Genomic DNA, 24,124 nt, shown 5'->3' with positions numbered 1-24,124 from the left:
GTGTGACTAGCTCTTGAAGCAAGCTTAGCAGTTTGTGGTTAGTGATTTCTTTTCTAGATATTCTCTAACATCTTTTTAATAATCCATTCTAAAATTTTCCCATCAATTGACTTTAAGGCTGGGTCTCTTCTTTCCTACTTCTCTATCATTATTTCCTTTGAGATTCTATATTTTTTGTTTTTATTTTTTCCATTTCTGTATTGTAACCCTATTAATAGTTGAACATGTATTAAATCTATAACCTAATATAGGTAGTATTTTTTTATCAGTCATCTCTTTTTACTGTTTTTATTTACAGTGAGAATATCAAGATAGATATAATTAAAGTCTTCCAATGCTAATGATATATTTGATGGCATACAGTGATCTCACATTTGGAATATGAGCTAAATTAATGTTCATAAATAATCTCTTTCCCTCTCTATAGGTGTACACATATTTTTATATATATAGTGTTTGTATAAAATCTGACCTCTTTTTATTACCTAGATCCAGACCTGAGGCCTCTGTTCTCTTTGTCCCAGGGCTCTACTGCTGTCTAGGCTTTTCCCAGACCTGACCTACGTCAAATTGCCAGGTTTTGTCTTCTGTCTTGACTGCTTATTGCTGAACCTCTGCCTGCTCCTGCCTTTTGAGAGGTAGGCTTCCTGGATCTCACAGGATCCAGTATCACCACCTGTCACAGGATTGGACCAAGGGCTCTCAATAGTAATCTCCTATCCTTTTCATCTCACATCACTCAGGTGCCTTTTGTCTATTATTTCTTCCTTCAGTCCTGTTTCACATGAAGAGTTGACTTTCTCTTTCAAGGACAAATTCCACTTTATATGCATACTTGATCCTAGTCTATTCTACCCTTGCTCTTTCACTTCTCTTTAATTATTCCCTATCTATTGGCTGCTTCTTTGATGCCTACAAACATTCCTATATCCTAAAAAAACCGCTTATTTGCATCCTCACTAGCTATCTCTATTTAGTGACTAAATTCCTTGAGAAAGTGGTTTATAATTGGTGCCTCCACTTCCTCATATCCAATCTGTTGCCAAGACCTGTTGATTTCCCCCTTGTAACATCTCTCAAATTATGTCCGTTTCTCTCCTGGGCCACTGCTGCCTCTCTGGTACAGGTCCTCATTTCCTCATGCCTGGATTATTTCAGTGTCTGCAGGTTCTGCCTGTGTCAAATCTCTCTTTACTCCAATCCATCCTTTATTCATAGCCACCAAAAAAATTTTCCTAAAGCACAGGTCTGACAATGTCACCCCACAACTCAATAAACTCCTGGGGTTTCCTGTCACTTTCAGGATCAGATACAAAACCCTCTGTTCAGCAAAGCCTGACCCCTTTTACCTTTCCAGTCTTCTTACACTCTACTTCTTGCCATGTATTTTTCATTCTAGTGACATTGGCTTCCTGATTGTTCCCATAAACAAGGCAGTCCATCTCTTAGCTCTGGGCATTCTCTTTGGTTCCCCTGCCCCTTATGCCTGGAATGCTCTCCTTCTCCTCTTCTCCAACTATAGAACTCTTCCTTGGTTTCCATTAATTCCCAACTAAAATCCCACCTTCCACAGGAAGCCTTCCTCAACCCCTCTTAATTCTAGTGCCTTTTCCTTGTTAGTTATTTCCTATTTATCCTGTATATAGCTTGGTTTGCCTATATTTTTTTTTGCATGTTTTCTCCCCCACTGTATTGTAAACTCCTCAAGGGCAAGGGATTGCCTTTTTCCTCTTTTTGTATCCCTAGCATTTAGCATAGTGCCTGATACATGATAGGTATTTACTGAGGAACTCTACTTATTTCCTCTCATTCTCTTCTCAACTGTATGCAGTCTGGCTCTCGGTGTCATCATTTAATTGAAACTGCTCCTTCTGGAATTACCAATGTTAGTTTAATTGCCAAGTTGAATGACCTTTTCTCAATCCTCATCCTTCTTGATCTCTTTGTAGCCTTTGACATTGTAAGTCACCCTCTTGATAGTCTTTTCTCTTTAGGCTTTTGTGAGCCTGCCTGCTCTCTCCTACCCATCTGACCATTCCTTCCCAGACTTCTTTTCGGAATTTTCATTTAGGTCCTATCTGCTAATTGTGAGTATCTAACAGGGATCTATCTTGGACCCTCTTCTTTTACTTCTATTACACATATTTTACTTGGTGATCTGATCAGTTCCCATGGGTTAAATGATCATCCCTGTGCTGATGGTTCTCAGATTTATCCAGCCCCAGTCATTCTTCTAACCTTTAGTTTTGCATCTCCATTTGCCTGTTAATGTCCTGAAGTATGTATTCCATAGATATCTCAAAATCAACCTGTTCAAAACTGAACTCATTATCTTTACCCCCCAAAACCTTTCCTCTTCCTAACTTTCCTATTTCCTGTTATTGCTTAGGGCACCACTATCCTCCCAGTCATCTAGGCTTAAAAAATAGGTGTCATTCTTGAGTCCTCACTTTTCCTCATCCATGATATATCCATTGTTTTGCCAGGTCCTGTCAGTTCTACCTTCAAAACATCTCATATATGGCCCCTTCTCTCCAGCATCTTGGATCACCCAGGCAGTATTCACAGCACGGAGGGAAGGCGACTATGAATATTCCAGCATAGTTTGGAATCACAAAGGATAACGGATTCTCTATATAGAAGGCAGAAGAAAAACATTTATTGAGACACCAGAAAGCCAAATACGTCATAGTAGCAAGAAATCAATACACATTATCACTGCAGAGATTAGAGCCGATTCTCCCTCCTCCCCCTTCACAAACACTCACTAGCCTAGCTGTGCCTTCTTGCTTGTATCCTGTCTCTCCCTCCATCCTAACTGCTCTCAATAACTCCCTCTCAGTTTTGCTCCTCCCACCACATGTGACTTAGGCTTCCATGTGATTTAAGCAGGTCACATGGGCCTATTAGTAAATGGGAAAGATCTTCACATTTAAATAACCATTACACATCTCTACCATCCTACACATCTACCTTCTCTTCTTACGATTTGGACTTTGGCTCTCTCCACTCTATTCCATCTTCTACTCAACTTCCAAGGTTTTCTTATATCACAGGTCTGAGCATGTCACTCCCCTATTCGGTAAACTCCAATGGCTTTCTGTTGCCTCCAGGATCAAATATAAAGTCCTCTTTGGCTTTTGAAGGCCTTCATAAACTGGCTTCTTCCTTTCTGTTTTTGTTACGCCTTATTCCTTTCTACGTGCTTTCAGGTAGCTGATGGCTTGGTGGATTCTAGAGCATTGAGTTTGAAATTAGGAAGATCTGAATTCAAACATGGCTGTAACACTTGTTGTTACCCTAGGCAGTAACTTAATTTCTATTTGCCTCTGTTTCCTCAACTGTAAAATAGAGATACTATCTTGCAGGGTTTTTGCAAAGATCAAGTGAAATACTGTAATAATATAATAGAAATTTATTCACCCCTCAGACTCCCCTGAATCATAGGATAGAGTGACTCTTCCCTCCTTGTTTCTTGTAGAAGACATTCATTTCTTCTTTTTTTGGTCTTTTTTCTTTTTGTTTTCTTTTTGTTTTTTCTTTTATTTATTTGTCTTAAGTTTTCAACATTCATTTCCACAAAATTTTGAGTTTCAAATTTTCTCCCCTCCCCCACCCTGTAACACTGTGCATTCTGATTACCACTTCCTTCAGTATTCCCTCCCTTCTATCACACCCGTCCCTTCCCTTATCCCCATCTCCTGTCTTTTCTTGTAGGGGAAAATTGATTTCTATACCCCATTACCTGTTTTTCTCATTTCCCAGTTGTATGCAAAAATGTTGCTCAACGTTCGTTCCTAATACTTTGAATTCCAACTTCTCTCCCTTCCTCCCTCCCCACCCATCCCCACTGAGAAGGCAAGCAATTCAATATAGGCTATATATGTGTAGTTTTGCAAATGACTTCCATAATAGTCATGTTGTGTAAGACTAACTACATTTCCCTCCATCCTATCCTGCCCCCCATTTCTTCTATTCTCTCTTTGACCTTGTCCCTCCCCAAGAGTGTTTACTTCTAATTGCTCCCTTCTCCCATTTTCCCTCCCTTCTATTATCCCCCCACCTTGCTTATCCTTCTCCTCTACTTTCCTGTAATATAAGATAGGTTTTCATACCAAATTGAATGTGCATGCTATTTCTTCCTTGAACCAAATGTGATGAGAGTTTTCCCTCTCACCTCTCCCTTTTCCCCCTCCATTGAAAAAGCTTTTTCTTGCCTCTTTGATGAGAGATAATTTGCCTCATTCCATTTCTCCCTTTATCCTCCCAATATATTTGTCTCTCACCCCTTAATTTTATTTTTTTAGATATGATCCCTTCCTATTCAACTCACTCTGTGCTCTCTGTCTCTCTTGCTCTGTCTCTTTCAAGACAATTTGGAATTGTCTTGGAGCATTGCATTGCTGAGAATGACTAAGTCATTCACAGTTGATCATCATGCAGTATTATTATTACTGTGTATAGTGTTCTGGTTCTGCTCACTTCACTTTGCCTCAGTACATATAAGTCTTTCCAGATTTTTTCTGGAAGCATCCTGCCCGTCATTTCTTATAACACAGTAGTATTCCATTACAGCCATGCATATCACAGTTTGTTCAACCATTCCCTGATTGATGGGCATCCCCTCAATTTCTAATTCTTTGCTACCACAAAAAAACTGCTTTACACATTTTTGTATACATAGATCCTTTTCCTTTTAGTTTTTTTATATCTTTGGAATACAGACCTAGTAGTGGTATTATTTAATCAAAGACTATGCATAGTTTAATAGCTTTTTGGGTGTAATTCCAAATTGCTCTCCAGAATGATTACATCATTTCACAACTTAGTCCTTCCAAGGAGGTATGCTTTATAATAAGAGATGTTCACTACTCTCCTGGTCTGTGCTCTGATCTGTGACTGACCACAAGCACTCTTTTCTATCCCATAACTGTGATGAGGGTTCCCCACTTCCACTGTGGCCAAATGCACTAGTGCATTAGTGTCCCAATTTTCCCACATCCCCTCCAAAATTTATTATTTTTCTTTTCTGTCATTAGCCAGTCTGATAGGTATGAGATGGTACCTCAGAGTTGTTTTAATTTGCATTTTTCTGATCAATATTGATTTAGAGCATCTTTTTATGTAACTGTGTTTAGCTTTGATTTCTTCATCTGAAAGCTACCTTGACAATTTATCAGTTGGAGAATGACTTATATTCTTATAAATTTTGACTCAATTCTGAATGTATTTGAGAAATGAGGCCTTTTCAGTGTCATTTGCTGTAAAAATAGTTTCCCAGCTTTCTGTTTTCCTTCTAATTTTGGTTGCATTGATTTTGTTTGTGCAAAAGCTTTTAAATTTCATATAATCAAGATTATCTACTTTGAATTTCATAATGCTCTTTATCTCTTGTTTAGTCATAAATTCTTTCCTTCATAAGTATTATTGTGACAAGTAACTTTCTTTGCTCTTCTAATTTGTTTATGGCATCAGCCTTTATATTTAAATCATGTACCCATTTTCACCTTATCTTGGTATATGGTGTAAGATGTTGATCTATACCCAGATTCTGCCATAGTCTTCCATTTTTCTCAGCAGTTTTTGTCAAATAGTGAGTTCTTGTCCCAGTAGTCTTTGGGTTTATCAAACAGTAAATTGCTATGGTCATTCACTGCTTTGTCTTGTGTATGTAATCTATTTTACTGATCTATCACTCCATTTCTTAGCCAGATTTAATGATTTACCAGTTCATAATACAATTTGAGATCTGATACTGCTAGGCCACTTTCCTTCATACTTTCTTTTCATTAATTCTCTCGATATTCTTGATCTTTTGTTCTTCCAGATGAATTTTATTTTTTTTTCTAACTCTGTAAAACATTTTTTTGGTAGTTTGTTTGGTACAGCACTGAATAAGTAAAATTAATTTAGGTAAAGTTGTCTTGTTTATTGTATTGGCTCAGCCTACCCATGAGCAGTTGACATATTTCCAGTTGTTTAAACCAGACTTTAGAGGCAGAGCCAATATGGAGTAAAGAATTACCTGACCTGTCCCCCAAAACCCTCCAGAGTATCTTTTAAAATGGCTCTAAAGAAATTCCAGAGCTGCAGAACCCACAAAAAGATGGAGTGAAACAAATTTCCATTCCAAGACAGCTTGAAATTTCAGCTTGAAATCTGTTGCACCAGAGTGAGAGAGGAGTGCAATTGAGTTGCAGGCTGTGCCAGCACAGAATGGACCCCAGTGAACTAGGAGCAGGCCTGGAGTGACTGAAGCAATGGCAGCAGCAGCAGCTGCTTCCAGAGCTCTCAGCCCAGAAGGTATGGAGATCTAACAACTGGTCAGAAGGAGATTATAAGGATCTTTTTGCTAGTACTGAGGCAGAAGTCTGTTGCTTTGCCCATACTTGGATATAGGTCCCAGTCCTGGGTGGCAGTCCCAGGACAAGGAGGAGTGCTAGCATAGCAAAGCTTTTGGCCACAGTGGAAGTGGGGGACCCTCATCACAGTTATGGGATAGAAAAGAGTGCTTGTGGTCAGTCACAGATCAGACCACAGACTAGGAGAGTAGTAAACATCTCTTATTATAAAGCATACCTCCTTGGAAGGACTGAAAATTTACAGGTCCCTGGAAGTATCTCTGAGAACAGCTACACAAACCCCCTAAAGCTTGGGATAGTGTGCCCCCCATCCTGGAAGCAGAGACTTTTACTTTGTCAAAGAATTAAAAGTCATAGCCTGGGAAAATGAAAGAATAGCAGAAAAAAAAACCCAAAACTCTGACTATACAAAGCTACTCTGGTGACAAGGAAGATCAAAACACATAATCAGAAGAGGACTATAAAGTCAAAAATTGTACACCTAAAGCCTCCAAGAAAAAAATTGATCTCAGGCCATAAAAAAGCTCAAAAAAGATTTTGAAAATCTAATGAGGGAGGTAGAAGAAAAATTGGGAAGAGAAATGAGAATGATGCAAGAAAATCATGAAAAATGAGTCAAGAGCTAGGTAAAGGAGCAGCAAAGAAATGCTAAAGAAAATTATACCTTAAAAAATGGACTAGGTCAAATGGCAAAAGGGGTCCAAAAAGCAAATGAGGAAAAGAATGCCTTAGAAAGCAGGATTGGCCAAATGGGAAAGGAGATCCAAAAACTCACTGAAGAAGTAATTCCTTAAAAATTAGAATGGAGCAAATGGAAACTAATAACTTACTGAGTAATCAAGAAGCAATAAAAGAAGAGAAGGAAAAAATAGAAGATAATGTGAACTATCTCATTGGAAAACCAACTGACCTGGAAAATAGAGTCAGGAGAGAGAATTTAAAAGTTATTCGACTACCTGAAAGCTATGATTTAAAAAAAAGAAGAGCCTAGATATCATCTTTCAAGAAATTATCAAGGAAAACTGCCCAATATTCTAGAACTGGAAAGTAAAATAGAAATTGAAAGAATCTGCCAATTATCTCCCAGGAATATTATAGCTAAATTCCAGAGTTCCCAGGTCAAGGAGAAGTTATTGCAAGCAGCAAGAAGGAAAGAATTCAAGTGTCATTGTGTGGGATGGCTCGGATCCCTACTTCAATCAGTTACTCAGAGGCCTCTCAAAGTGATGACAGAAAGTTTATTTATTCGATTCTTGAGAAGCGGGACAATCCTATACCAGTTCACCTGGAGTATGAAAGCCAAAGACAAAGAAAAGGCAGTGATTTATATAGACCCTACCACAAGTCCCTCCTCCCCCACTGACCATTATCCTCATTAGCTGAGAATATGATCTTACATTCTAGACACAAAATCTAACCAATCCCTTTTGAAATGAAGACATCGAGGAATTATGTAAGTTTTATCCAATCATTGAGACCCTAATACAGTACACAGTTTTATATCCTTATATGGAATTATTCTGTTCTAAAAATAATGTAACCTTGAGCCTCTAGGTCTTACCTCACCCCTGGGAGAAGAATTACAATCTGAGAAGTCTTCACTAAACCTATTCCACTCATCATGGAGCCACTGTCAGAATAACACAAGATTTAACAGCTCCTACATTAGATCTGGCTTTATTTGTGTGGAAAGTTTTTTATAATTGTGTTCATATAGTTTCTGGGTTTGTCTTGGCAGGTAGACTCCCCAGTATTTTATATTGGCTACAGTTATTCTTAGTGAAATTTCTCTATTTCTTGCTGCTGGGCTTTGTTGGTAATAGGTAGTAATGCTGATAATTTATTTGGGTTTATTTTGTATTCTGTTAAAGTTTCAACTAGTTTTTTAGTTCAGTCTTTTAAGTGTATCCTCATATCATCTGTAAATAGTGATAATTTTGTTCTCATTGCCTGTTCTAATTCCTTCAGTTTCTTTCTTTTATTTCTATAGCTAACATTTCTAGTACAATATTGAATAACTGACTCCATTCATTTTCCTCTGTGCCTGGAATACTGTTCTTACTCAACTCTTGCTTCCTGGTTTCTTTCATGTCTTAGCTAAAATCTCACCTTCTTCAAGATTTTTCCAGATTGTTATGTTTGTGCTTTCCCTCCAAGATAGCATCCGTTTACTTATACTTAGTTGTTTGCACTGCATTACAATGTGAGCTCCTTGAGCTTAGAGACTATTTTTTGGCAGTTGGTTGACTTTCAGCACTTTATGCCTGAGGGCCATTTGATATTTTTCTATTGTGCAGTGTTTTGCAAACATTTAAAATTTTAATAAATGATAACTCTTATGGATTGAAGTTGTTAGCCTTTTGGTGATGAGCATCTTAGTACATAGCTAGAATGATCCCTGAAAAGCATGTGTAATGCGTATGCGATACTCACAGTGCCTATGGTGAACATGAATATCCCAGCCCAATTCTGAATCACAAAATACAACAGACTGTCCTTATAGAAGACAGAACCAAAATATTTATTTAGACACCAGAAAGCCAAATCCATCACAGTAACAAAAATCTACACACAGTAACAATGCAGAGGACATCATCCCCAAGCCTTCCCCCTGCTAGGCTTCCCACAAACCAATTCCCTTAGACAAATCACAAGCAGTTGTTCTTAAACAAAATCACAAATAAGCTCTTTCACTCACAAGCCAGCTGCCTGCTTGCCTTATGCTTCCTACCTCTGACTGCTCTCTGACTCATTTCCTCTTAGCTCTGCTCTAGCTCCGCCTCTTCCTGTAATGAGGTACTGGAGTTGGATTTTGTGACAGATTTCTAGTATATAGCAAATTATAGTCTAAAAGTGTAATGCTTTACTCCATATTTATTGAGTAAACTCTTCAGTGTTTCTCCAGAGAATCTAATGCTATGGGACTAGTGTTTGTGAATATATTTTTGGGGGGTTATTTTTAACTATATTTGTATTTATTTTGTTAAATACTCGTCAATTATATTCAAAAAATTTAAACATTAATTTTAAAAATTTTGAGTTCCAAATTCTCTCTCTTTTGCCCCCCCCCTTCCCCGAAGGCAAACAATATGCTATTGATTTTGTGTGTATACTTTTGATCACATTAAAAGTGGTCATTGCTATGACTGTGCTTATGTTGGGTGTATGTGTTTTAAAACATGAGTACTGATTTTGTCTAAGGATTTTTCTGCATCTATTGATTTTTTTGTCATTTATATGATTAATTGTGCTGATTGTTTTCCACATGTTGAATTGTTCTTGTATCCCTGGTATAAATCAAACTTGGTCATAGTGAATGATTTTTTGGTGTATTGCTATGGTTTCTTGGCATGGAAAGACGTTCTTGATAGTGTGAAAAGAGAACAGGCAATAAATAATAATCTATTGAAAAAACCACATCTTTACATAGTTACCTGACAGCATCTAGGGAGTACAGTATTCCAGTTTTTTGACTCTATAAAACTATTTGATTTAGTAAGCAAAATGCTGCCCTGAATGCTCTTATCCAAAAAGTTGACTCCATTTCATATATCACGATCATGTAAGGTTTCTTGAAAGTTGTAACACTGGAGGGAACCTTGTTTGATCCTGTGATGATTAATAACAAGGTGGGAATAAAACAGGGATACAAAAAATTCTCCAAAGGTGTTTTCTATCGTCCTGGAGGGCATCCAGGATAGAGTCCAAATGGCCCAGGGATTCTCTTTAGGTGGTGAGGTCATTTGATTACAGCAATCATGAAAACATTCAGATCCTCCTTAATGAGATTTTTAGCCCATCAGTTCTCAAACTCTTTGGTCTCAGGTTGTCTTTACAATTCAGAAATTGAATACTCTCTAATATTCTTAAAAATTATTGAGGACCTTGAACAACTTTAGCTTACGTGGGTTTTATCTATTGATATTTAAATTAAAAAACTGATACAATTAAAAATACTTTTAAAAATTCCTGTAAGATAATAGTACCATTACATAAGTAACATTTTTATGCAAAATAACTTCAAAACCAATATTTAATGATAAGTGTAGCATTGTTTTTGCATAGTTTTACAAATGTCATTAATATGTTGCTTAATAAAAGACAGAGAACAAAAGATCCTTCTGTCTTCTTTTGCGTTGTTTGTTGATATATGTTGTTTTGGCTGAAGTATATGAATATAATATTGACTTATATTGATACATACTTGGAGAACGGAAGAGTATTTTAATAGAAAAATAAAGTCTTAATATTATTCTGAAATAGCTTCAACCTCAAGGACCCCCCCAAAATGATCTCAGATGCATCTTCTGGAACTTATGTTGCATGAAGTCCTTTCAAGAACCTCTGGTTAGCTCCATGCACTGATGTGCTCTTTTATGTGTGTTATTACTGCATATTTGGTATATTGTGAAATTGAGACAAAGTTTTAGGTGGCTCTTTGGAAGGGGGTGGTAGATAGGGGAGAGACAGGGCAGAATAACCTGCTCTCTTAGATAGTTGGTTGAAGTTCAAAGATGAGATTGAAAAAATAGGAAATTTTTGTGGGATCCACTGGTTTTTCAGTCAGCCCATTCACAGAACTTTAAATGGCTAAATTCAGTACTTGGTGGGCAGTGAGAGGAGCTACAATGGGAGATATGTAGCAAAGGGGACAGCTTTTTAGGAATTGGTAATTCCCTCCTGTCTATCAAGACTTCCTCTCTTTAACTGAGGGAAAATAAGGATTGAATTATGGCTAATTATGGTCATTTAATATGGTTAACTGATAATGGCTAGTATGAAGTACAGTAGTTTCATCAATTTTGTACAATTAGATTTAGTTTTAGAATTATATAAATAACAAATATAACAAAATGGTACATAAGTTAAATTTTATACTTAACATTCAATGAAAATGGACTGAACTTCCCTGTGAAGAGAAAGTTAGACTATATTAAAATAGGTTTCCTATAAACAACATACTGCATGTAGCCAAAAGTAGATTGAAAATTTCTGATTACTCTAAAAGAGATTATGCTGTAGCCAAATCCAAGAATTTCTGGGTGGTTATAGTAGTAGCAGCACCAGTAGCAATAGTAGCAATGATAATATTTGATAATGCTCCATGTTGTTAATCTCAGACAGAAATGAATATGGTTATATTATAGTGAAAGAAGTATGGCTTAGTTCAGGGACTGGAGCTAAGAAAACTTCTGTTCAAATTTCACACCTATTTGCTTTGTGAACTTGGTCAAGTTACTTAACCTTTAACATATCTCAGGCAACTCCCTATGATTTGTTTACTATTTTAATACATGATGAAGAACTTTCTGTGTGCCAGGCACTGTGCTTAAACACTGGGAATACAAATATAAAGAAAGTCTCTACCTTCAAGGAGCTTAGATTCTAAGGGGGAAAGACACCTTGTGGGCTGGGGGAGAAGAGAGAGCATACCTGTGAAGGAGCAAGGTGGTAAAACGGTCTAGTGAGGCGGGAGTTTAGCAGACTTGCATAGGTGCTTCCTCAAATGAAGTTCCTGGGGAGGAACTGTTTAGTTGGAGGAGACTGTAAGAGTAAAGCTGAACTGGGGGCATTTTGAGGTCATTGGAGTACAAGTGAAAAGTGGCAGGTTGCTTTCTCCAGGAAGTTCCCTAGCTGATGGAATCATAGATCCTTCATGTAGCTGCATGTTGTGTCATTGTAGTAGGGAACTTTATAATGGAGAGTTAGTAATCTTAAATATACATGTCAGACAATAAGACTTAAATGACCAGTAATAGAAGCACACCTAGAAAAATTCAGTAGATTTCAGGAGTCCATTATTAACATGCAGAAAGTGATTTTAAAGAAGAGGTAATGCCAGACACAGTTTAATAAGTATATTTGGAGAAAGATAAGTAGGAGTAATCAGTGAATATACTTTTTAAAAAGTTCACACTGCTTTCTCACAGTAGTAGATCAGAAGTAATTGTTAGCATTTATATAGCACTGTATGTAAGAATTTTGTTATCCTTTATAGTTTGATTTCTCAGGATCCATGGCCATGGGAATGCTTAGTTTCCAGACATTAGATAATAACTCCTAAAATAGTCTTAAGGATCTTAGATAGTAATTCTTAGGATCATAGTGATAGGCAGTCTTACTGAGGCTGTGCTGTGAGATATGGGGAGGGGAGGGTGCGTGTGTGACATAATTGATTTTTACTATGCTTGTGCGGAAAGGTGATATTGCTAAAGTTAACTTGTGAGCTTAATGTTGGCAAGATGCCTGCTTTGTTGCCCAAGTGGGCACTGATCAATGAATGGGGAAACCGTGGGGAACCTATAGGGGACACTACAGGGGAAATCATGGGTAATGCATAGAGGAATGCATATACCTGCCTCAACCAGTCCCCATTCAAATTTGAGGGGATTTAGGCAAGTGCACAAGGTGTGCCTTTTTCAATTGACCCCATTGAGTTATAAGGGTAGTTGCCCTCTCTTCCTCCATCCCCTGTGAGAAGGCTGATTAGCGAATGCTATAGGAGCTGGTACTCCCATTATTGGCAACCTTTCTGAGAAGACTAGACTAGACTAAAGTGAGATTATTAACTCCTCCAAAGGTGTCTGCCTGTCTGACCAGATCAAGAGTGAACCTGTTAGAGGCTGGAGTCCCAAATTCCAGTGCCTCCTGGGTGTTATCTGTGAAATAAGCACTTTAAGGTTTGCAAAGTATATATTATCCCATTTGATCTTCGCAGAAATCCTATGTGGTATGTGCCATTATTCTCACTTTACAGATGAGAAAAGAGACCATATTGACTTTCCTAGGGGGTCACACAACTAGTAATTGTATCAGATGCAGCATTTGAACTCTCGAGTCCAACACTTTATAGTCATTATACTACTTAGCTGCCTTAATCTAAATTTGAACACAAGACTTCTGTTAATTTTTAAAGGCAGAAATTTTACAGTCTGAATTTGCAGACAACCCAGTAGAATTAGAAAATGTAATAAAAACATGACACAAAAGGTTAACATAAACCGTGTTAACAAAAAACAATGTAGTAAACAGTTGGGCCCAAGAAAATAAAATACCTAAAAAATATATGTGCTGCTGAAATGGATCTCTGATTTCCTTGATGTGTAAATTTCCTCCAGTGATATAGATCCTAACACTTAAGTGTTTGCTTATTCTGTTCAGTTCTTGTCTATGCCCTCCTATAAATTTTCCAGAAGTCCATCTAGTATATTTTTTACTCATATATTTATTGAACTTATTTTACTTTGGTTCACCCTCTATAGTTCCTTGTTTGTAGTTTGTGCAACCTACCAGGTTTTCTCCCTGGAATGTTGCTGCCTTCTGAGTGATTCTTAATCCATACTAGAAGGACATAGCTATTAAAAATGAAAACTGTGTTTCAGAGAGAGGGTTGAGATCATTAAAAGAATGAGATTCCTAAAGGCAATATAGCATACTCTTTCCCCCTTGTTCAGTCCTGGATCCAAGGCCTTGTTGATTTGCAATGTCTATTCAATGCCATTTCTACCACCTCCTCATCTAGGGCTGTGCTATTGAGAGACAACTGTCCCTCAACGAGTAATTGTTGGAAAAGTAATAGTGGACCCTTACTTCAGGTGGATGTAGTTTTGGAGAGTGGGGCAGTTAAACAAGCTGTAGTTAGAATTGTGACCAGTATTTGGACTATATAGAGATAGATTCATATGTTTATTTGCAAGCACTGAATTATATTGCATGTGTACATAATCAATAGATAGACCATGCATTTCATTGATATCCATAGTGTTAAGATATCTAGAGAAAGGTACCCAGAATGTTAGTTGGATCCCCTGAGGATGATTTCCAGGAAGATTTGAACTAGAGACAAATAGGATGAAAAGTCATGAACAGATTATAATGTGTTCCATTGGAGGTAATAATGCACATCACTGAGGCCTCAAATTCTTCAGAATTATTACTATATACAAAGATTTCATCAGTATATACTCATCAACTTAAAAATAAGGAATCTGTCACAAGTTTGTAAATTGTTTGAAGATGGGTATGGAGTTTGCCCAAAAAACCATTTTATAAATGGTGGTTATGGCTCATTTTAGGCTATATAATGAAGGGGTGAATTGACCTTGGATAATGAGGGAGGTAGGGATATTATTGGGAATAGAAAAGTGAAGAGTAGGGTTTGGAGGTGCTTGAGATGGAGATGATGATGGATGATGATGATGGTGGTGGTGATGATGATGAAGAAGATGATGATGATGATAGGAGTGGGCCTGGTTCAAGAGGGGAATATTAGAGGATTTCTTTGTTTTTTTTCTATTCTTCTCTATTTCGTTTCCCTTTGGCACAGGGTCTGACAGCCACAGACAGTCTGCAGGTTTGCTTTATTGCTTCAATCAAGATTCCACCTTTAGAAAGCTGAGGTTGATTTATTTATCAATAATACTCCCTGTAACTGAGTGGTATTTGTGTAAGCTTCCTCTTAGAGAAGTCTTTAATTTTCTTCTGTAGTTAGGTAATGTTTTTCAGAATAGTGTACAGTTTTAAAAATTTTGTATTTTACTTTCTCAGCTACAAGTGGAGTGCCTCTTCTTAGAGGCTACTTTCTCTTGTGACTTGGAAACTCATTTGCATTGCTCTTTCTTGTGTCTTTACCTTGTGAAGTCTTGGCTTGAGACTCAAGAATATATTTTTTTTTTATTTTATGATTTTGTCCCAAAAGCATGTATTTTTTGATACCACCTTTTAAAAATTACAATTAAGGCTAATATACATATGGATATATATATGCACATATATGTATATTTATCTTCTTTTTTTGTTGTTTTAGGTGCAGAATGTGGAATAAATGGAGATGTCGAAAAACATCTTGAAATGGGCAAGAAATTATTGGCAGCTGGACAACTAGCAGATGCTTTATCTCAGTTTCATGCTGCAGTAGGTTTGTATCTGAAAGCAATCAAGAATATTAATGGGGCCCTAATAGGAGGGGACTTCTCAGTTACCTCATACTACTGATTACACGAAGTTATAGACTTCACTTTGAGGTTATTCAGAATGTAACAACATATTACCTGATGTGTTAGACTCTCTTAAATATTTGATTAGATTCAAACTACTATAATTAGTAAAATTGGTTAATGAATGAAAAAGCATTAATAAATACTATGTACCAAACAGAAAATGCTAAATGTTAGGCATATGAACAGAAAAGGCAAATTGGTACCTATTCTCAGGGAGCTCACACTGAATCTCAGGAGGCAACATCTAAATGATGGGAAGGCTTGAAAATCCTGAGGGCTTCACAGCTGGGCAGATGTCAAGGCCCAGGGGTCCTCTGAAAGGGTAAAGGAGACAGAGCAGAAGGCAAGGCGGACAGGACCTTAGGCAATAGAGACAGAGTAGATGGTCAGGCTGCTACTCTTCCATTTGACTGGACAGAATAGAGTTGAAAACTTTTCTGTAAGCCATCTGAACAATCAGACAGCCCACACGAGTGCTTGGTAGCCTGGGAACAGGTTTAAGGGGATAGGAAGGGTTCCTTTAGTGGTGGTGGTGGTGGTGGTGGTGGTGTTGTCATTCTAGCCCTAGATGGACTCTATGGAGCCTGGGGGTGGGTCGTTTTCTTTTAAAATATTTTTGTATTGATATATTTTGTTTTTATATAACCCTCATGTCCAAATACATCCTGACCCTTTCCCAACCCAGTGAGCCATAACTTGTAACAAAGACAGAGGGGAAAAAGTAGTTCAGTAAAACTAAGCAACATTATCACCTTAGTTTGACATCATATTGTGGTTCCACACTAACAGTTCTTCACCTCTGCAAGAAAGGGAAGGAGATGCATTTTTCTCATCTCTTCTTTGGGGTCAGACTTGGTCATTATAATCATATAGCATTCATTTTTGGTTTTTGTTGTTCTTAACGTTTACATTGGGCTAACTAGTAGTTTAATGGGAACCTAATTTTAATAAGAACAAGGGTATAGTAATCCTTTATACAGGAATGACTTAAGTTATCTGATAGCCTTAGAGAGATATATATTTTATTTTTGAACATTTATTCCATAACTGAAGTTTATCCCTTATCTATGCTTCTTCAAAATGTTTATTTCTTTTTTTGTGGAAATCTTTCTTTAATCTATTACCCCATTCTTTTCATTTTAGAATACATTGAAAAAAATGTAATCTCTTCTTGGTTACTCAGGGTCTTTATTATTAACATGATTGGTTGCATTGTGTCTTCGGGGGATTTGAAGGATTATGGTAATGTTTGTCCCTATACTCAATGTAAACTGGAGACTGCTGTTTTGAGTTCTTGTGTCCTCTTTAAAAAAAATCTCTTGCCTTTCAGGCTCCCATTTCCTTTAGTTGTCGTTGTGTCTGCTTGGGGACAGCATATTGTATATCCTTTCAAACGAGTCTCGTTTGCTTTTTATAGTCACTTGGGCTGAGAAACCAGACAATTTGTTACCATTATGTGCAAAGTAAGATTAAATACATTTTAAGGGTCTAAGGACTTCCCATATTAATAAAGTGTTTGACCTTTAGTGTATGGACTGTGTTATCGCTATCTTAGTGACTCAGAGTCCTTTTCCCCTTAATCCTGATTCTTGGCCATGTTCTAGATGAGGTAGCTGGGTAAGTGATACTTAGATAAATGAGGTGGTAACATTTCAGTAAGAAATGAATTCACCCACTAGTTGCTATTCTTCCTAATAAATAGAAACATAGGAAGTGCATTATAAAGGCTTTTGCATTCATTCACTTATCCCATTATAATTCACTATTTGTCTAGCTAAAAAATCACAAATAAGATAATCTTTAATCTAGCAATATTTTTTTCTTTTCCTTTTTTCTTTTTATAAAAATTCATGTTTTCACAAAATAATTTTGAGTCAGAGTGCATTGTCAGTAGTCAGAAAAAGACTGGACCAGTCCTATTAAATAGCAGCTTTGCTCCTTGTTAGATCTATAACCTTCAGCCAATCGCTTAACCTTTCTGAGCATCAGTTTCCTTATAAGTCAGATGAGGATAGTAATAAAAACATACCTTGCCTACCTAGCAGGCTTGTCTTGAAGTTAAAAATGAGATAAAATATATGTGAAATACTTTGAAGATTACAAAGCGTTATATAACAACAAGATGGACAAATATCTTGATTGGACCCAGAATTAATTTTCTAAAAATTCTGGTTTGAATGAGTTCATAATGTTTTGCTGAATGTATCCTTTAACATATTGAAGCATCTTAAGATGAGTTTTTGCTATAGTTGTTCGTTGACATGGGCAACTTCATTAATAGTCATATTGGGTCCTGTGTCATATAAAAACATGATTATTGGGAATTCCTAAAATGATAAGTCAGGCCTGATAGTATGTTTATTAAGACCTGAAATTATTAGCTGAGCAATAAGCAAATCAAAATAGTTTCTGTATAACGAAAATAGAATATTTTAACAATAATCCTAAAAAATAAGGCATAGTCATTCCTGGAAAAAACCATTTATACCCATTGCTTCTGTTTCCTTTCTCCCCACTGACTTTCTCATTCCTTGCAATCTCGCATAACTACTCAATTGAAATTGCTGTCTCAAAGATTACTAACACTCTCTATACTCTTAATTACTAAATCTGATGGTATTTTCTAAGTTCTTCTTGACCTCTCTGTAGTATTTAAGCTCTGACATAGGAGTTAGGAAGACCTAGGTTCAGACCTTGTCCTAGATACTGTTTGCTCTGGGCAAGTCTCACAGCCTTTTTGTACCTCAGTTACCTCACCTCTATGATAAAGGAATTTAATTTGATAGCCTCTGTTCTCTCTTCCTAGTTTTTTGGGTTTGGTTTTTTTTTTTTTTTAGTTTAGCATCAGTCTTTAGTTCTGATGTACTGCACAATGAAAAGTTGTATGCTTTGGTCTTGTGTCTGCAACCTTACAATTAAATCTACAGGCCTGAGCACTAGACCCATTTCCAGGGAAGAGACAAAATTGTTCCAAAAAAAACCAAAACCCCAAATTTCCTTTTAATTCTAATATGATCCCATATAGAGAGCAGCAGAGTGCTTGTAATGCATTGGATTTTTTTAAGTGTGTACCAAATTTATACAGATTTACACAAAAATTATTCACAGAAGTTCCATGGTGCTCCTGTATCAGAAACAAAGACCCTGTTATCAAAAGGCATTATAACTAGGACTGTGCTGAATTAAAAGGATTTTGACCTTTTGACCCTTTGAAAGAGTTTAGAGTTCATTTGTTCAGATTGGGTCAGGGGCTAGGGGTTCAAAGGGTCAGTGCTAAACCCTGTACATCCCAGGTGGGCCAAAGAGAGGAAAGACAGTAATGGACCCCAGCCTATGAATGGGTTGCTATAGAGAAAGAATTTTAGAATGCCCTATTGGTTATCCAACTTTATCCAAGTCTCCCATTTTTTCTCAAAAGCTAGTGACTTTTGGATACTAGCAAGGCAATTTTGAAAGTAAATTATAAGGTTTCAATCTGGGACAGCAAGAAAGGATGTAAGATGTAATTATTTTTAGAAGCAAAAATGAGACATGTGAAGACAAAGATGGAATAAAATACATAAGTAACACCACAAACAGCAATGAGGAGCAGAAATGGTCTTGCAACCAGGACTGTACTCCGGACAGACATAGACTAACAGAGCCCAAACTGCTAAAAAATAGCAGAGTCCAGTTGTGGGTCTAATGCTTTCCATCTAAAGGAAGGGAGTGTGTCTGTGGGGGTAGTTGATAACAGCTCAGGGACTGAGCTGGAGATGACAGAAACTTGTATTATTCCTAGGGAAATGGGGAGGAGACCAGTTATACTGGCACGATTTAAAGGGGGTCAAATTTGTTGGAATGGTTTTGTGTTACCCCATTACTTGTGAACTCACTGTTTGAAAACCACTAAAGCCTAATGCAAGACTTTGAAAGATTGTAATATATCATCTGGAAACATTCAGCTTATGAAAACCCACTATGGTCCCTCCTACCCTGGGAGCTTTGGAAATGTCCTTGGGGAACAGAGATTGCTATATAGGCAGGATCTGCTCCATGATGGTTCTTGAATCCTGGGGAATTTTGTTTGGGAAATTCACAAACTCAATAATGAGGTCCTCATGTTTCTCTGCTATTTGGGGGAAGGGGAGGCCTTCTCTAGGAACCTTATTCTGGGCCTCATGACATCCTTGAATACTATGGGTATGGATCTGCTATTCAGCACTTGGACACTCACTGTACAGTTGCACAGAGCCTCATGGAGGGTGATTCTTGCTGGGTAAATCATATTAGACCCATCTCTTAAATATAGTGTGTGGCTTGTCCTTTTAAACAAAGACAGTGTCAGCTGGAATGTTGATTGAGGTTTCATCTTCCTCTTTTGGGAAGGTAATCTTGAACCCCTTTTTCCTTTCCACTCTCTTTTCACTTCAGTGGTCAGGATCTTGTCTTCATTGTGGATGCTCTTCCCATGGTTAAGCTGCTTGTGGGAGATTTTCATCTTTTTGGTACAACTTTAGATCTCCTCAAGTGAGACCTGAAGGTCTTGGATAATGAGTGGATCCTGTTTTGGGCAGTTGTGTTTCTAAGTGGGCTGGGGTTAGCTAAAGTTCATATTGGTAAAGCCACCCATGCCCAGTAGGAAGCCAGAAAATGGGTTATTAATGTCCATGCCTTCTTCCCTGTTACATTGACCAAAAAATGTGTCAAAAGGGTTGTGGCCACCATAGGACTCAGCAAACATGGCATAAGGGTCCCAGTGCTGCTACTGCTACTAGGGCCATCACTCTTTAATCCCTCCTCCTTATAGCAGTCAAAGATATCCCTCTTGTGTGGGTCACTGAGCAAGTTGTAGGCCTTTGACCAGTCTCCTTGAACTTCTTGGTGCTGGGTTGTTCTTGTCTGAGTGGTAACATAGTGCTTGCTGGCTGTAGACTCACTTGATCTCTTCATCAGAGGTGCCTCGAGCCAGGCCCAGCATCTGGTAGTACTTTTTTACCCATAGCCCCCATCCCACATTCCACCTCCTGCTACTGTCCCTTTGGCCCTTCCCAGGGTTTTTATGACACTGTTCTCTTTTGTCCCTGACCACTGCTTTTCAGGCGTTTATGTGGAATTATCATCCATGTCCCATTCTCTCAACATGGGTATTTCTCAAGACTGTCCCTCTTAGATTCTTTTTTTGCCTCCCCTTTCCTAATCCTTTTCTTAGTTATATCATCATTTTTGGGGGGCTCATTTGTCTACCCATGTAGATGACTTTCACTAAAGACCTGTTGGAATTCTTTGACCACATGTCCTGTAGGCATCTCAAACTGAATATGTTCTAAATAGAGCTCATTCCTCTTATCCTCCTGCACACCCCAAACCTACCCTTTCTCCAAGCTAACCTGTTTTTGTTGAGGGTACCACCATCTGTTCACTAATCCAGTTTCATAAGTTCAACATCATCTTCAAGTTTTTCTTTTGCCCTCACACCCAGATTATAGTCCTAGAGCTGGAAGGGACCTCAGAGTTCTTTTAGTATAGATGAGAAAACTGATGCTTTTAAAGGTTTAAGTGGCTTGCCCAGGTTTACATAGGTAGCGTCAGAGGCAGAATTTCAACCCAATTACTCTGACTCCAGGCAGTTCTCTTTCCCCATATCTGGCAGTTGCTAGGTCTTGTCAATTCTGTCTTGACATTGTATTCATGTCTGTTTGCTTCTTTCTCTATACTTAGCTGGCCATCGCTGTAGTTCAGATCCTCATTATTTCTTTCTTGCACCACTGCAAAAGCCTCCTAATTGGACTCCTGATTAGTAGGTTCTTTCTTTTTCAATCCATCTACTACTCAGTGATGAGAATAATATTCCCAAAGCATGTCTTAACACGTCACCCTAGCTCACTATCCTTTATTTGATCTCTCTTTGCCTGTCATTGAAGTGCTAAGTTGAGGCATTTTTATTTTAGATTGAATCCATTAAGCATCTATTTAACTGCTATGTGCAGGGAACAAACAAAAATGAAACAGCCCCTGCCCTAAAGGAACTTAAGTTCTTTTGTTATTTGTTAATAGGTTTTTACTTGATTGTAACATTGGAAGTCTGAATTTCCACATACTCATTAAGTCCTTCACTTGTTCTGTTATAGAATTTGTATTTTGGAGGGCATCTTTATAAATTTAAAGCCCTTTACAATGTCCCCCTAGTCTGCCTTTCCAGGCTTATTTCACATTTTTCCTATTCTTGCTTTCTGCACCACAACTAAATTGGGCTACTTGTTATTAGAATTCTCCTAAGTTGGCGTTCCTATCTCCCATTTCTTTGTGTAAGGTGTCTCTCATGTTTATAGTGCACTTTCCTCTTTCTTTATCCCCTGCAGTCAGAATAAGATAGCAGAGTGGAAGAGAAAAGTGGAGACTTTCCCATATTTCATTTTCTACTGAGAAATGTTCTAGTACTGATGGAAATTAGGTGGGAAATGACATGCCCCCTCCCATTCAAAAAGCTTCAGAATACCAGTTTTCAGCTTTGTTGTTTCCAAAGATGACAGGGAGCTGAAAAGTTCTTCTACAACATGTCCTGTTAAGCAGTTTACTTTGGTTTCTTAAGATATTGATGGGAGATTTTATGCTTAGGAACTGCATTGGTCCCTAATACATGACTTCAGCTCAGAATTTTCAGTTGAGATCAGGTAAAATATTAAGTGAACTGAACAACAGGTACAATAATAATGAAATTTTTTTTTTTTGCTGAGTCAGTTCAGATACAATTACTCAGCTCCATCACAATAAATTATTGTTTCTTTACAACCCCACAAATCTGGAAATTAATTTGGAATCATGCAAAAAAAAAGACTAAAGTATTCATACCCTTTGATCCAGAGATTCCAATGTTATTTATATACTTCAGGGAGGTCATTGACAAAAAAAGCTTCCAAAATATTTATAGCAACATTTTTTGTAATAGCAAAGAACTGGAAACAAAACATTTCTATTTATTGGGGCATGGGTAAACAAATTGTAGTATGTAAATGCAGTGGAATATTACTATATTGTAAGAAATGATGAAAGACTGCGGTAATATAAATGGAAAGAACAATGACCACAAGACAATTGAAATTGAAAATTATGAAATTTAAATGAGCAGATTTGGTCTCAAAGAAGAGCTATGAGAAACCACCTTATTCCAGTTCTTTTGCTGGGGTGGGGGGTCCCACAGGTGTGGAACATTGCATAGAACATCAGGTTCTTTTTTTATATGTTGGTTGGTTTTGCAGAATCTTTTTTTCCTTTAAAAAAAAAATCTTTGTTGCAAAGGATAGCTTTCTGTCTGGAAGGGTAGAAATGAAGAATAGAAGGAAAATATAGGTGATGTGAAAATAAAAGATACAGATAGTCTATTGAAAAAAGTAAGGTAATGCTGCAAATCAATAAGAACTGCACTTGTAAACAACTTGTAAGGTCTTAAGAATTACAATGTCAAGTTTTATCAGATGTTTATAATTAAGTAGAGTACTGAGGTGTAATACATATTTCAAAGGTGAGTTGTAGTTTTTGAAAACCAGTAATTAGCCATATTGATTCAGGTTGCTAATAATTGTGATGAAACACCAATGGACAGTTTCTTTACATAGCTCTTTAAGTTGAGCAAATTGATTTAGTAATAATTCATTCATACAGCTTTTTAGGTTTTCAAAAGTACTTTATTCACAACAGCCCTGTGAGGTAGTCAGTACAAGATAGATTTAGAGCTGGAAGGGACCTTAGAGGACATCAAATCCAACTCTCATTTTACAGTTGGAAACTGAGGTCCAGGAAGGTTAAGTGACTCACTATATTACTACTTGAGTTACCCTGAGTGTCAGAGTTGTGCTTTGAATAGATTCTCTGACTTCAGAGCCAATGCTTTTTCCACCATGCCATACTGGGATAGTCCTTTTGTATTTGTCTTTGAACACATCTAAAGTACTACATTGGGTGCTGAATTCCATAATTTAGCTAGATGGCATCCAGAAGAGGGTGAACAAAATGTTGAGAAGCTTCAGGCACATAATCTTGTGAGAATGAACAGACATAGCCTGGAAGAGAAAAGATTTTTGGAAGAGAGTGATAGGTTTCTTAAGTATTTTGAAATTGTCATTTGAAAAAGGAATTAGGTTTGTTTCACTTGACCTCAGAAATAGGAGCAGTGAGCGGAAGTTGCAAAAAGGCAGATTTTGCTATAAGGGGAAAATTCCTAATAATTAGAGCTACCCAAAAATAAAATTGGCTACTTCAGTAGGTGGTGAGTTCTCCCTCACTAGAGTTCTTTAATCAAAGGGTGACCAGTTATTGTCAGTCATGTTGTCTAGGAGAATCTTGTTCAGGTCCCTTGTAGAATGGATAGCATCGAAGATCCCTTGCCATTCAGAAGGGACTCAGATACTAGGATTCTGTTTTTTTAAACTCCCCTTTTTTTCTGGTGCTTTCTGCCTTGATTAGAAATTGATGTTGAAATTGGTAACATAGCAGTTAGCAACTAAAATAGTTCATTTTGATGATAGAGCTTAAGTTGGTGTTTTGTATGGACTTTATGTCCTTTCAGCACTTTTCCTTTGTGAAATGTACTCTTTGGGTATGGGTACATTTTAGGGTAACACTTTTAGCTAGAAAAGTTTGTATTAAATATTACCACATAAATAATCTTCATGATTTTGTGGGTACAAATATCTAAAATGGCTTGGTTTTTACAGTTTTTGAACTTGGTACATGTATCATTCCAGATTGGACCTCTCAAAATGGGAAATGAATGATTGGAAAACT

At 37.3% G+C, this 24,124-nt stretch overlaps 1 protein-coding gene and 1 pseudogene across 1 annotated transcript in view; one reads left to right on the top strand and one right to left on the bottom strand.

The window, feature by feature from the left end:
* DNAJC3 (DnaJ heat shock protein family (Hsp40) member C3) overlaps positions 1–24,124 on the top strand; it is a 92,653-nt gene that overhangs the window by 12,494 nt on the left and 56,035 nt on the right. The window contains exon 2 of the mRNA XM_072622107.1: positions 15,169–15,279. Coding sequence (XP_072478208.1) covers positions 15,169–15,279 — 111 coding nt within the window. The remainder of the gene's footprint in view (positions 1–15,168; positions 15,280–24,124) is intronic.
* LOC140512753 (dnaJ homolog subfamily B member 1 pseudogene) lies at positions 19,345–20,160 on the bottom strand (annotated as a pseudogene).

The sequence above is a fragment of the Notamacropus eugenii genome, chromosome 6 (genome assembly GCF_028372415.1).
Source record: "Notamacropus eugenii isolate mMacEug1 chromosome 6, mMacEug1.pri_v2, whole genome shotgun sequence".
Lineage (NCBI taxonomy): Eukaryota > Metazoa > Chordata > Mammalia > Diprotodontia > Macropodidae > Notamacropus > Notamacropus eugenii.
This window is presented reverse-complemented; position numbering and strand designations above follow the sequence as displayed.